The sequence below is a fragment of the Rutidosis leptorrhynchoides genome, chromosome 8, assembly GCF_046630445.1.
Source record: "Rutidosis leptorrhynchoides isolate AG116_Rl617_1_P2 chromosome 8, CSIRO_AGI_Rlap_v1, whole genome shotgun sequence".
Lineage (NCBI taxonomy): Eukaryota > Viridiplantae > Streptophyta > Magnoliopsida > Asterales > Asteraceae > Rutidosis > Rutidosis leptorrhynchoides.
Genome location: NC_092340.1, coordinates 141649179 through 141664161, shown reverse-complemented (window position 1 = coordinate 141664161; position 14983 = coordinate 141649179). Strand labels below are relative to the sequence as shown.

Here is a 14983-nt window from a genome sequence, read left to right as displayed (position 1 = left end):
TAAATTCCTGCCGTAATATCGTTAATTGCTTGGTGAACGCAAACTTAGTTATTATGAATAGCGCTATTGAGAGTAACGTCTCTAATCATTTGACCTCTGGTCTTTTGTTACATAATAATGATTCAAACTGACACTGACTGTTCAAGGTGTCTCGGGGTAAAATTTTGTTTAGTCGCGATATTATAATCAGCAATTCTTTCGATTGATATATTTGGTATCAATCAACTTTAAACTGAAATCTTGTGGTCTAATGCTATACTGAACTATTGATTTATGATAAACCTATGAACTCACTCAACCTCGTGTTGACTTTTTAAAGCATATTTATTCTCAGGTACTTAAATATTGCTTCCGCTGTATATCTGCTGCTTTGATGATGATTGCTTGCTATGCTTGGAGTCTTCATTACATATCATATCAATTAAAGACATTTAATGCTCTAAATACAATGTAATCTATTTATCTTCCGCTGCAAAACTCAATAAAACGTCTCATATAGAGTCGTTCTCGTTTATACAACTGTGATTTGATATAATTAGTCAAAAATACCCCAGGCCCTATTTGGGGGTGTGACATTTTTGAATCTATATCTGCAGTTTATTAATGTGAATTGACCTAAATGGACTAAGATCAATGGGAGTGGAGTATGTCACATGCCTCGTCCCCAAGCTCGTCGCACGTTGCCCCACTCCCCAACCAAAATTCGATGTCGCGTCCCGGTTTGGTTAGACGCCTGGGGACGCAACATCAACGGCCATCTTTTTTTTTTAATCCCCACTTTCCCCACTTTTATCTATATATATACAACCCTTTTCTCAACCCAAACACACACTCTCAACTCTTCTCAATTAAACACACTAATATTGCTTAAAAATGAATTCTTCAAGCATTATTTCATTGAATGTTTACCACGGTGGAGAGCTCAGCGAGGATTGGAAATCGTATTCCGGCTCGCAATGTACTCCGTTCGAGTCCCTCGACGTTAACGGGTGGGACACAGGGCGTTTGTTCAACTACATACGAGAGCATGTCGACTTCGAGGCCTCGGATTTTATGTACATTGTTCCAGAAACTCAAACCTTTGAGTTTCTCACAACTGAACAAGAATGGGAAGAACTAGTCGGGAAAGCAAAACTCAACGACGAGTCTGTCGACTTGTATTGTATCCACATATGGTCCCGTGAATTCATCCGCCGCCCACATCCTCACTACCCGCACGACGAGAGTGATGAGGGATACAATAGTCCTAAAACCCCGTGAAAGGCTCGATCGGACGAGTTAATTTTTTAGGAAATTTCGGTTTGTTTTTTTATTTTTAGGACTTGTAATGTTTTTTTTTTAATTTTAGGTTGGTAATGTTTTTCTTTTTTAGGCATCGTAATATTTTTTTTTTTTTTTTTACGAATCGTATGTTTTTACATTTTCTTAGGAAATGTAATTTTTTTTTATTTTTAATGAAAGTTATTTTTATTAATTTATGTTATATTTAAAATCATAAAAAATAATAAAAATATAAACTGACATGCCTAACTGACAGAGGTCACCACTCCCCACTTTTTCTGACTCATCAAGTCAGGCCTGACTTGCCAAGTGACCTCAGTCACCACTCCCAGTGCTCTAAAGTATAAAGTGTAGAATAATATAATAAAACGTACCTTAGTTATTTAGTATCATAAGCCCATACCTGGCAATTGGGTTGGGTTGGGTCGGGTCGAAACGGGTATGGGTTTAAATAAGTCCGGGTCGAAACGGGTCTGAAATTTTCAACGGGTCGGGTCAAAAGCGGGTCGGGTCGGGTCGAGACCCTTTTTTTTTAGTTAATTCTTTAATAAAATATTTGTTTAAATTGGTTGACTACAAGGATTCACTGTTCGAACAAGTTGTATTGGATGCTAAAAAAACTTGAATGAAAATTTAATGTATTCTGTAGATGTTATATCTATCTCATGGTTTCATTTTGTTTCCTTTTCATTTGTTGATATTAGACAAGTTATTTTAAAAACTTGAGTAAGATTACTTATTTACTTGTACATAATCATATATATGATTTTGCCACCTGCCTTTTTGAGTTGCAAATTATTAATTTATAAATATAAACACAAAGAAGCAACAAACTTTGTAAATCCACATACAAGAAATTAAGATCATTGTCATATTTATAGAAACAACAGAGAAAGTTCAAGGATTTCAAACTACAAGTCATTCAACCAAACTAAAGAAAGTTCAAGGCTTTCAGACTACAAATCATTCAACAAAACGACAAAGAAATTTCAAAGACTTCAACTTCGAATATATGATGTCAAGTAGCAAAGTCAGCAACCAAGTCCAACAAATAATGGTGCTAGTAACAAACCTGTTGATATTAAATAAAGGTACTTTCAAAAGATGTAACAAAAACATGTAACCTTGTAAAACAACAAGCATTAAAAAGATGTAACAAATCTGTTGAATTTAAACGAAGGTATCTTCAAAAGCTGGGATCAACGCTTCTATATCCTCTATTAATTCTTCTTCTTCCATTTCATCTTCATCTACACATGGTAAAAAAGATTCAAATTAACCATAGAAGATTAACACTTGCAACCCAAAATACTAATACTAATGAACATATAAAACATTAATGGACAAAAGATATAAAATATACTAATAAGCTACCTTTCAAATCGAACAACCAATCGCGAGTGCATAACAAGGCCTCGGTATTTTCTGACAACAACGAACTTCTATATTTGCTTATAATTTGACCTCCAATGCTAAAAGATGACTCAGAAGCAACAGTAGTGATTGGGATACTTAAAATGTCACGAGCAATAAGAGCTAATTGTGGATACCTCGCTTGATTATCTCTCCAAAAGTGCAAAACATCAATATCTTCTTGTCTATCAAGTGGAGGATCAACTAAATACTGCTCTAATTGAGATTTTTCTCTCTCGGGGTTGCTATACCTACTTTGAAATGAATCAAATCCAACCAAATCATCCGCTACACCCTTACCATCTTTTGAGCTTCCTCTTTCTCGAGTCGAATCATGCATTGCACTAGAACATATCTCATATTCCTTATACAGCTTCTTCAAACCGTTGACCATATCATCCACTTTTATTTTAAGGTTTGTATCCCTGATGCCAAGTTTATCAAAACAATATTCAACTAACTTCACCTTATAATGCGGATCCAAGATAACCGCAAAAGACAAAACGGTACTATAATTCTCCCAATAATTAGCAAATTTTTCTTCCATCTTACGAGCCATCTTACTTATAATCGGGTCAGAATTCTCAGTCTGTTCTTGAATACATAGTTGAATTCTCCACACATTATAAAAATACAAGTTAGATGTCGGATAATACCTCCCAGAAAACAACTTTGTGATGATGTGAAAAGGTTCCAAAAAGTTTCTGATTGCTTCAATTCTTGCCCACTCCTATTGTGTTGGGCATGTTGTACAATCTTATACTAAAATAGAATCAACTATACTGAAACATAATCTTATACTAAAACAGAATCTTATACTGAAACAATGACAAAAACATCACAATTTTAGTTAATTCTACAAACGAATTCTGCTATTGTGAGTGCCATCACCCAACAGATGCTAGTTTAACATCCAATAATTATTATAATTTTAGTTAATTCTACAAACGAATGAACTTTTCAATACATCACAATCTTATACTAAAACAGAATCAACTATACTGAAACAGAATCTTATACTAAAACAGAATCTTATACTGAAACAATGACAAAAACACCACAATTTTAGTCAATTCTACAAACGAATTCTGCTATAATGAGCGCATGAGACGAGTTTTTAAATGAAAAAATTAAAATAAAAAACAAGTGCGAAATCATAGTCGCATGCTAGCTAGGGTTAAAAATAAAAATCAATAAAAATTAAAAATAACCTGGAAGTAACAGTACAATTAGTGGAAGGATCAGAAAAACTTCACCTTTTTCCTTTGAATACAAACCAGGAGTTGATTTAGGGTTTATGACGAGTTGCGATGGATACAGATCTGGAATCAAGACTTTAAATTTGACGATTTGGGGATGGAAATATACATCTGATTACGCGATTTAAGGTTTATGACGAGAGAAGATATTGGCGATTTGGGATTTACGCTACTTAGGGTTCATGTCTTCATGACGAGTTTTCTGAAATCACGAACGATCTGACCACTTTGTGTTTGATCTGGATTTATGAAGATTTGAATTGCAATTGTATAGACCAGATTGGACCCGTTTTTAAAACCCACTGGACCCCTGTAAATTTTTTGTCATATTTTATGATCTCTTTTGGACCCTCTATATTTATTTTCTCTGATATTTTGAGGCCCATTGGACCCTAATTTTTAAACCCAACAGACCCAGTTTTTATGTTTTGGGTTTAGTTTTCCAACCATACATAAGCCTTACATTTTTATAGAGCTATTTTCAAGAATTTATATTTCTAGGGCGTTTTTTTTATAAGCTCTACATTTTAGTATAATGCCAAATTAAAACTTATGCTTTGAAATTTATTAAAATAATAAGTTCAATCTTCTATAAGTTTTCATAACCTAGCATAAGCTCGTCGATCAAACACACCCGAAGGACCTGTTTCGTTTATCATCATTTCCACTTATTTTCTCTTGTCGTTTGATAAAAAAGTAAAAAACAAGAAATCATGACATAAATTTTGAATGAGGGCCTGTTTGTCTAATAGGATAATACGAGGTATGTAGATGTATTTTAACTAAACCTTAGGGACGTTAATACAAAATTAGCAAGCGCACCCCCCCCCCACCCAACAGATGCTAGTTTAACATCCAATAATTATTATAATTTTAGTTAATTCTACAAACGAATGAACTTTTCAATACATCACAATCTTATACTAAAACAGAATCAACTATACTGAAACAGAATCTTATACTAAAACAGAATCTTATACTGAAACAATGACAAAAACACCACAATTTTAGTCAATTCTACAAACGAATTCTGCTATAATGAGTGCATGAGACGAGTTTTTAAATGAAAAAATTAAAATAAAAAACAAGTGCGAAATCATAGTCGCATGCTAGCTAGGGTTAAAAATAAAAATCAATAAAAATTAAAAATAACCTGGAAGTAACAGTACAATTAGTGGAAGGATCAGAAAAACTTCACCTTTTTCCTTTGAATACAAACCAGGAGTTGATTTAGGGTTTATGACGAGTTGCGATGGATACAGATCTGGAATCAAGACTTTAAATTTGACAATTTGGGGATGGAAATATACATCTGATTACGCGATTTAGGGTTTATGACGAGAGAAGATATTGGCGATTTGGGATTTACGCTACTTAGGGTTCATGTCTTCATGACGAGTTTTCTGGAATCACGAACGATCTGACCACTTTGTGTTTGATCTGGATTTATGAAGATTTGAATTGCAATTGTATAGACCAGATTGGACCCGTTTTTAAAACCCACTGGACCCCTGTAAATTTTTGGTCATATTTTATGATCTCTTTTGGACCCTCTATATTTATTTTCTCTGATATTTTGAGGCCCATTGGACCCTAATTTTTAAACCCAACAGACCCAGTTTTTATGTTTCGGGTTTAGTTTTCCAACCATACATAAGCCTTACATTTTTATAGAGCTATTTTCAAGAATTTATATTTCTAGGGCGTTTTTTTTATAAGCTCTACATTTTAGTATAATGCCAAATTAAAACTTATGCTTTGAAATTTATTAAAATAATAAGTTCAATCTTCTATAAGTTTTCATAACCTAGCATAAGCTCGTCGATCAAACACACCCGAAGGACCTGTTTCGTTTATCATCATTTCCACTTATTTTCTCTTGTCGTTTGATAAAAAAGTAAAAAACAAGAAATCATGACATAAATTTTGAATGAGGGCCTGTTTGTCTAATAGGATAATACGAGGTATGTAGATGTATTTTAACTAAACCTTAGGGACGTTAATACAAAATTAGCAAGCGCAAACCACCCCCCCCCCCCCCCCCCTCTTTCACCTACATTAATTACCCTTTTTTCTAGCGTCCAAAAACCCTAGAGTAAAATTCAAAATTCGCGATCTTGGGTTCTTCTCTGCAAAAAATGGTGAGCTCTTATTCATTTATAAGCTCCTATCATTTGTTTATTATGCTTTTAATTATACATAAAAAATATAATATGGTTGTGTCACACCTTTTAAAGCGTGTATCTCTATTTCTATTATTTGCAGGATGATTCTCCTCGACGAAGGTAAACCCTAAATCCTCAAATTCGATTTTTTTACATTATTTTTCATCAATTCATGCTTGTTTCATAACACTTTTAGCTTCTAGGTTTTACGATTTATCGATTACTGCTTTGATTACTATTTTATCATGTAGGGTAAAGCTGAATTGTTTTTTAGACCAAATTGTTGTCACTCATCGAATACATTGATAATTGGTGGGGATATTTCAAGTGAAAATAGGCTAGATACTGAGTATTGATTGAACTTTCAGGATCGTGTTAAGGGACAGCATATTATTAGTATTATTAAATAGTTTTAATTTGAATTTGAATTACATAATAATGACCAAAGTTCATTTTTTATCTTGGAAAAAGGGAAATAAAATACTCATTTGATTAATATCTGTCTTTAATGTATGCAGGTATTCAGAGTCTCCTCCTCCCTATGAAGCACCGATGATGAGGTCCAGGTCTCGATCTAGATCGAGATCCTTGTCAAGGCCACCAAGAGGTAGGCCTGTGTCTAGATCAAGGTCCAGAAGTCGTGGAAGGTAGGTTTTGAGCTTTGTATCAGGATACCTTATTTTCAGCTTATTTGAGATTTTAGCTTTGACTGCTTTTGCCGTGCGATGGATTTTTTTTGATGTTGATACCATTTTTATGAACCTTGTCAGGGAGGAAGAGGTTGTAAACCCTGGAAATACACTATATGTAACCGGTCTATCTACACGTGTTACACAGGAGCAGCTCGAAGAGCATTTTTCAAAGGAGGGGAAGGTTGGTTGATCTTATTAAAACTGATTTTTGGTTAACTAAATGCTCAAATATTTGGTAATTCATGTATTGTAGGGAATACAGTGATAGGTCGATTCTGTCATATTTCCAATATTCAAATATCTAATAAAAAGATGCTTTACATTGCTACACATTCAAGCGTATATGTTTCTTGGTCAAAATTCTATGTTCATTTCTCATTTAGCAGATAGGCGAAATAATGGTGTCAATTCATTATGTAAGCTCTAATTTTGACTAATTGACGACAATTTCTACTGAAAGCTTTGTTTCCTCAATCCTCAATTGTCTTGCTTACTAGCAAACCAACTCAACTCGCCCCACCAGTGCTATGTTTCATATATGCGTTAATATCATGCACAGTTTTTATAACAACTCAGGTTGTACATATGGGTCTTATGAATTTGCTGTTTTAAGGTTGTACATATGGGTCTTAATATAGGTCTTATGTTTTTTGTGTGAAGAACTATGGACCATGTCTATATAGAAGATGTGGACTAAAGGTCTGAATAGTGAAGATTGTTTGTATTTATGTCTGCAAAATAACTTATTTGTGTTTTGCAACACTTAGAAGCATATTTCTAAGTCTGCGTTTTTGCAGACAGATTAAGACATTATTTTATTTTATGTCTTCGAAAAAACAAACAACAAACAGTCTGCAATAAAAATGTCGCCCGCAGACATAATAAGATCTGCATATTGAAAAACAAACAACACCTAACTTTATGTTCTTTAAGCTCCGGTTCAAAATGATTTGCTATCCTTCTTTTACCCTATAATACCCTATATTTGTATGTACAAACTTAAATGACGAACGACTACGCTATCTATTTAGGTGGCTAGTTGTTTTCTGGTTGTGGAGCCTCGTTCGCGCATCTCTCGTGGATTTGCTTTTATAACAATGGACACTACTGAAGATGCCAATCGCTGCGTAAAACATCTTAATCAGTCGGTTCTTGAACATCGCCAAATAACTGTTGAGAAGGTAAGTTACACTGGCTTTTGTAGCAAGTAATATTTTATACAATTTGCCTTATATTGGATTAGTTATGTTGGCAGCAATCAAAGTTGATGAATCCATCAATGCAACTATATAACAGCTTGATCAATGGCCAGCTAAAACAGCACCAATCATTTCACATGCATCATCTGATCAACTAATTATACCAAGCTTATTGCTCAACTTATATACAACCCTGGCATACATGAAACATCCCAACTATCAACTAATCAACGGTCATTATCAACAGCAAAAGCTAATTTATTCAACTAATCAACGTTCATTGTCAACATCTAGTCAAGCTTTAATTGCTGATGGGTACTAGCCACATGCATTTTTTTTCTTTCCTTTTTTTGTTCTTTCTTCTAAGCCATTTTTCATGTTTCTTATGAACATAGAGTCAGTTTTCTTCTTCTTTTTTTATTAGTTTTTTGTTTTGTGATTACTATGCATTGTTAATAATGTTTATGTACTTTTAAGATTTCTCTCTCTGGTGAAAGCACTTTTACTTGAGGTTGTTTATTTCAGTCACGAAGGAAACGTCCCAGGACTCCTACACCTGGTCATTATCTAGGCCTGAAAAACGCTAGAGACAACAGTGAGTTTTTCTTTTCTATTTCTCTTAACCAACTATAATCTGATTTTTAAAATAAAATGATTTGGAAAGCCATGTGAATCGAAATACCATATTTTGGTTGACTTTGGAGGTGTTTGCCCTTTTCAAAATTACCAACATTTTGATTTACATTCTTTGACCTGGTACAGCTTAAACCATATCCCAGTTTGACCGATGTATAAGTTAATGGGTCTAATTTGACACCTCACATTGGTTTCATATTGATGGAATTGTTTGGTCATTTGCAGGCTATCGTGGTGACAGAGGAGGTGGAGGTAGGTATCGTGGTGGGTCTGGCCGTGATGACTATGGATACCGGAGGTCTCCAAGGCGGTCCCCGCCACCATATAGAGGTGGAGGTGGTCGTCATTATTCTCCACCTCCAAGGCGGTCCCCACCACCATATAGAGGTGGTGGGCGTGATTACTCGCCTCCGCCACCTAGACGCTCACCACCTTATTACGGTGGCAGGTCAAGAAGGGAACGAAGAAGGTCTCCTCCGTATTCTCCTCCATATAGGAGTCCTGAAAGGCACTATGGTCGTCGCTAGGTTATCTTTTTCTGGTGTTGATCTTTAATTATGTTGTGAGAGTGGATTTGTGAGTTTGCATACGGTTTTTATTTCATTCTGTAATTCGGTGAACTGGTAGACATGTTGAACTAAACCTTCTGTGAACTAGATGTTGGAGATATCCGGCTTGTTAGAGACTTTTGTATCACTATTGTTTAACTTTTAAAATAAAATAATGCTTTCATAAAATTTTGTTTCAAAAAAGCAACTTGTGTGACGATAAGTGCAATTGTAGTGTATCACCTTGCGTGCATTGCCCTTTCACGCTACTGGATAATAATTCCTAGGTCAATTAATGCAATCGATGTTATGAGCATACCTGATTTCCCGGAAAAGAGAGTAATTTTTTTTGCATGTTTTCTATATAAACGTTGGACGTCTTTCAGTGTTTTTTTCTCAAATACTCGGTCAAGTTGCTGCAAGACGTTTTTCATCATGAGAATTTATTACTAAGACGCATCACACAAGAACTGGGAAACAACAAATTCACAATGCATACTTCTATTTGCGCTAAACATCTTATGATTTCAACTTCCATTGTTTGTACGGTTTCATTTGATCATCTTAACCATTGGAACGTACGTATACTTATACTTGTCTTGATGTACATATTTTCTTCTTTCACATGATCTCCGTAATGCTATCTTTCATGCCGGAATTAATGACCTGAAGCAGCTGATAGCAAAAACACAATGATGATTCTTTGGTTGGATCTGTGTCCCAACACCATTCCATTAATTGAGCTAATCAGTTTGGCCTAACCACTATGCTCGGTCTCGTAATCTGTAATAATATTTTTTGAGTCCCAATAGTGATCAGTTAACAATGAATCAGTTCAATCAAGATTACAATGCTTAAAAGCAATGTTTGGAAAATAACAAGTGCGGAATAAAAGGATTGAGCATACGTAATCTCAATTGCTTGTATGTATTATAAAATTTTCCGTTCGTATAGTAGGAATGAATAACTTTACGACGTTCATGAGAAATAAACAAGATAAAAGGTATTTTTACGACGTTTCTGAAAAGAAATGAACATGATAAAAGGTATTTTACGACGTTCCTTCCTCAGAAGAAGCCAGAGATCAACGTTGAGAGAAACACCAAAACGAAGTGCAGGCACGCGGACAATCCAATGAACTGGGGAGCTTAAACGATATTGGAGATGAGTCCACCTGATGTTTCCGATGTCTAATGCTGGTTTTTGCCCCCACTCTCCATGATCAATGTAAGTTATAGTTAAAATTTGTAACAATGTGGGATTGTGATTGTGATAAAGCTTCAAATCCGGATGGTTTCTCTTCAGACGATATTGGAACAACAATAACAATAATAACAACGAAACTCAATCTCATAAAAGTAAAAGTAAAGTATGAAGGCGGTAAAATGTACACAATTCTTCTCAACATTCATAAAAATGACATTCATAAAATTATGTCGAACTTTATGAAGCCGGCTTGATGCTAGACTCATCGCATCAATACTATTGGTGCTTTTCTTTCTTATTCTCTAAACTTTATTTCTCTTTATTAAAAACTCGGTAACAGAGCGTCAACCTAAACCTTGTTATGAACTTCCTGAATCTATATAGATCGAAGAAGCCCTAAGTAATCAACCTGAAAGCTTTAGCAAAAGAATCAAGCCTTGAAATTGATTACAAAAGATTGAAATCACAATTAAGATGAAATTGTTGTTACAATATAAAGATTACAAGAATAAGAGTGAGAATAGTGTTTTCACACAATACAAATCAATAGCTATAGCTAAGTATTACAATGATATAGTCTAGTACTTATAACTCTAACTTTGTTAATTCTGTTAAGGTCACGTGCCACACACATGCTATCTACTTTAAGCCCATGACAATCCACCCTTCTTGGAATGATTCTTGTCCTTAAGAATCTCAATTGTAATGACTTCCAAGCAACTAGACTAAATTCCAAGCTAAAATCCGTCAACAAACTTAACTTCTTCGGAACATTTCACAAGTCAGATGTCTCGTTGCATAACCATATGCATTCAACCCCATTCTTATATTTAGCTCACATGCTATCTACTTTGACCGAATTATAAGTCGTGATTTATCTCGTCCCCTAGAACTGTTTCACAAGTTATCAAATCATCACATCCATTGTTCAATGGACTGATATTCTCAACATTCCTCACTTGTGATTGAATAGATTATTAGTCTTTGACAGATTCAAGGCTCTTAATGGCTCTGTTTCCTTTCAAAATCTCTTCTTTGTTTTTATCTTCTCAACCATGACAGGAAATTCCACCACTAATGTGTCAAAATTCACAGTAGTCTTTTTCTTTCGATACCATTTCCAATCGCGAATAAGTGATGTCAACTTCTGTTTATCCCTTTTTTGGTAACAAGTTACAATATTATTGTAAAAACTAACCACTTTAGACTTCCATTTTGTGACGATCCGGAAATTTTCGATCAAATTTAAACTTAATCTTATATGATTTCGACACGATAAGCAAAGTCTGTAATGTCGAGTCTCACAAATTTTGAAACTGTGTTTATGTATTCAGTTACCCTTCGACTATTCCCAACGATTCACGAACAATTATGTGTGTATATATATATATATATATATATATATATATATATATATATATATATATATATATATATATATATATATATATATATATATATATATAGTCAAAAGTTCAAACGAGAACCACAAAAAGGGTGAGAACTGCGAGAACTTTTAATTCACGAACATTTTCACATGTGAGTAGATTGAATCACCCATAAATGTTGATGGAGAGTAAGCATGAACATAAAATAGTTTGAAAAAACTTATATTTTACCTATATAATCAAATATATAGATTCTCGTTCACATGTGCATATTTGTTTGTGTAACATGTGAACACTTCATATAATTAACAATTTAACATGTAATTTATGGTAATCAACGTATATTTGTCAGTGATATGAGAATTAATTAACACGTGCATGTAATTTGTTGCATTTAAATACATAAAAACTATGAAATTAAGAAGTTCTCGCAGTTCTCGCCCTTTTTGTGATTCTCATTTGAACCTGCCCCTATATATATATATATATATATATATATATATATATATATATATATATATATATATATATATATAACTTGAAAACGTTAACAAAGTATTAAATGTATAATACTTTACATTAAACGTATTTGTCTCAATATATGTTTAATATAGTTATCTTCGGAATTGGAAGATAATACCAATGATTGATTTAGTAGATATTTTAGTATTTATAACTCCCATAAATATTATGATATGGTTATGGGTCTCTGTTGTGAGGTCCAAGTTGATTTGAGAAATCCTCCTTTTTAACAATATTTGGAATAGATGATAAATCTACAAGAGAGAACAAAGTGTCAATTTACGAGAATTAGTCAAAAGTTAGTGGAGATTCCTGCTTAATTTTCAAAGCATGCTTTACAATAATTTCCTCGTGACTCTTGATAATTTAATTATTTAACTATCATAATATTTAATGTAAGAAATCGTTTTCGATATAATAGAATTTTGATTATTAAAATGTTTCGTTTAAAGAACGTAATTTAGATATAAAACGTTCCAATATTATTAATATACTTTAATAGATAACGAGACGATGATTTATAGAAGCAAATGACCAAAACACTCAAATGTATAAGTTATATTTTGGGTAATATAGTTTATTGGTGAATTGAGTCTAATTAGTGATAAAGGTACTTGTGGCGTAACGTAAAGTACAACTTTTCTAAGCATACGAAACGTCGTTCGAAAAACCGGAGCCGGGACTTAAGTCGAGCGTCAACGTACAAGTCATTGGAACTAAAATTACAAGTTAACAATGCACGTAAATATAATATAATATTTAAATAATTATATAAATTAAATATATTATATAAAATATAATAAAAACTGTCGACATCCATGAGATAATTGAGAGTGAGCTGGAGGAGGCTGCTCCGCGATCTCAGAGCTTATACACACAAACACCTCGCGATCGCGAAGTTGTATGTGTCTGGGATTCGATCACCATGCGATCACATGGTTTCAAGACATAAACCCCATGCGATCGCATGGGGGGTAGGTGTGATAAACTTGTATAAAACGAACGATTTCTGGTTCCATTTTCATCTATCTATCTCTCGAGACATATAAATATATTTATATTATTATTATTATTATTAATCATATTATTATTATTATTATTATTATTATTATTATTATTATTATTATTATTATTATTATTATTATTATTATTATTATTATTATTATTATTATTATTATTATTATTATTATTAGTATTACCACATAAAATATACGACGGGGGTACGTTCGAGTGATTTCAAAATGTGTTTTCGAAAAGGGTTAAAGATAAGAAAATTATGGGTTATAGCTATAGAGGTTATGGGTAATGTTTGTGGGTATGGTTCGTGAATCATGGGTTAACCTAGTGTCTATCCGTCTTGTTACTTCTGCGTACCTTTCCTGCAATATTGAATCGCAATATTGATACGTGAGTGACGATTCCATTTTCATTATTTAATAATATTATTGATATTATTAGTATTATTATTATCATTATCATTATTGATATGATTATGATTATGATTATGATTACGATATTAAAAATAATTAAGGTTATAATAAGATGATTAAGATTATGGTTATGATCATGAATCTAGTTAAGATAATTACAACCGAGAAGTATAATTATAAGTACGTTTATGATTAAGATACAATAATTATATAATTATGAATATAATTATAATTAAGTCATGATTAAATAAAAATTATCATTTTTATTAGAATTATTATTATTTATTATTAAAATTTGTATTATTATTATTAAATATCATTTTATTATCATTGAAATTATCATTATTATTAATTATCATTTTATTAAAACTATCATTATTATTAAAAAAATATTGTTATAGTAAAATTTTTATTAGTATTAAAGTTATCATTTTTATTAAAAATTACTAATATTATTATTAGTTATTAACGACATTAATATTATTACTAATATTACTATCAATATTGTTATTAGTATTATCATTATTACTAAAGTTATTAAAATTATTATAGGTATCATTATTATAAAATAATACAACTTATTATTATTATTATCATTAATATTATTATGATATTAATATTATAACAAATAAAATGATTATCAGTATTATCAAAATTATTATTATCATTAGCGAATATAATTATTATCATTACTAATATGATTATTATTATTATTATTATTACAAAATAATACAACTCTACATTCATTATTATTATTTTATCAAATAAATATTAAATACATAAAAAATATAATTACTACATATAATACAACTATATTAATATTACATATTACTATATTTTTATCATTTAAAATGATATTATTTAAGCTATACACAAATTATATCAAGTAAAATATAAAAATATATTCTTCTAATATATTATAAAGAATGATAATATTGTTAAACTATTTCAATAAATATTACTATAAATAAATGCACTACAAAAATAGATATCATTAGTTAAAATACGTAGAATATATAAAAAATCATTAATTATTAAAAAAACATATAATTCATTAGATATAACAAGTATCTTAATAATATTAGTATATACTAACTTGTTATATGTTTTTAATATAGATATAAATGATATAGGTTCGTGAATCCGAGGCCAACCCTGCACTTGTCCAGTATCGTCATATGCATAATTGCTACGAAATACTGTATCGTGAGTTTCATTTGCCCCCTTTTTTAATGCTTTTGCAA

General features: G+C 32.0%; 1 protein-coding gene across 1 annotated transcript; it reads left to right on the top strand.

Annotated features, from left to right (window-relative positions):
- Nucleotides 1-5287: 5287 nt before the first annotated feature.
- Nucleotides 5288-9370, top strand: LOC139863857 (uncharacterized). The gene is made up of 7 exons (XM_071852459.1): nt 5288-5332; nt 6219-6238; nt 6637-6765; nt 6889-6991; nt 7842-7991; nt 8535-8604; nt 8871-9370. The coding sequence occupies exons 1-7, from the start codon at nt 5288-5290 to the stop codon at nt 9170-9172; spliced, it is 819 nt and encodes a 272-aa protein (XP_071708560.1). The 3' UTR covers nt 9173-9370.
- Nucleotides 9371-14983: the final 5613 nt, after the last annotated feature.

Coding starts and splice junctions, on each gene's coding strand:
- LOC139863857 (XM_071852459.1), top strand. CDS start 5,288: ATGACGAGAGAAGATATTGGCGATTTGGGATTTACGCTACTTAGG. Junction 5,333..6,218: donor TGGGATTTACGCTACTTAGG/GTTCATGTCTTC, acceptor TATTATTTGCAG/GATGATTCTCCTCGACGAAG. Junction 6,992..7,841: donor ATTTTTCAAAGGAGGGGAAG/GTTGGTTGATCT, acceptor CTATCTATTTAG/GTGGCTAGTTGTTTTCTGGT.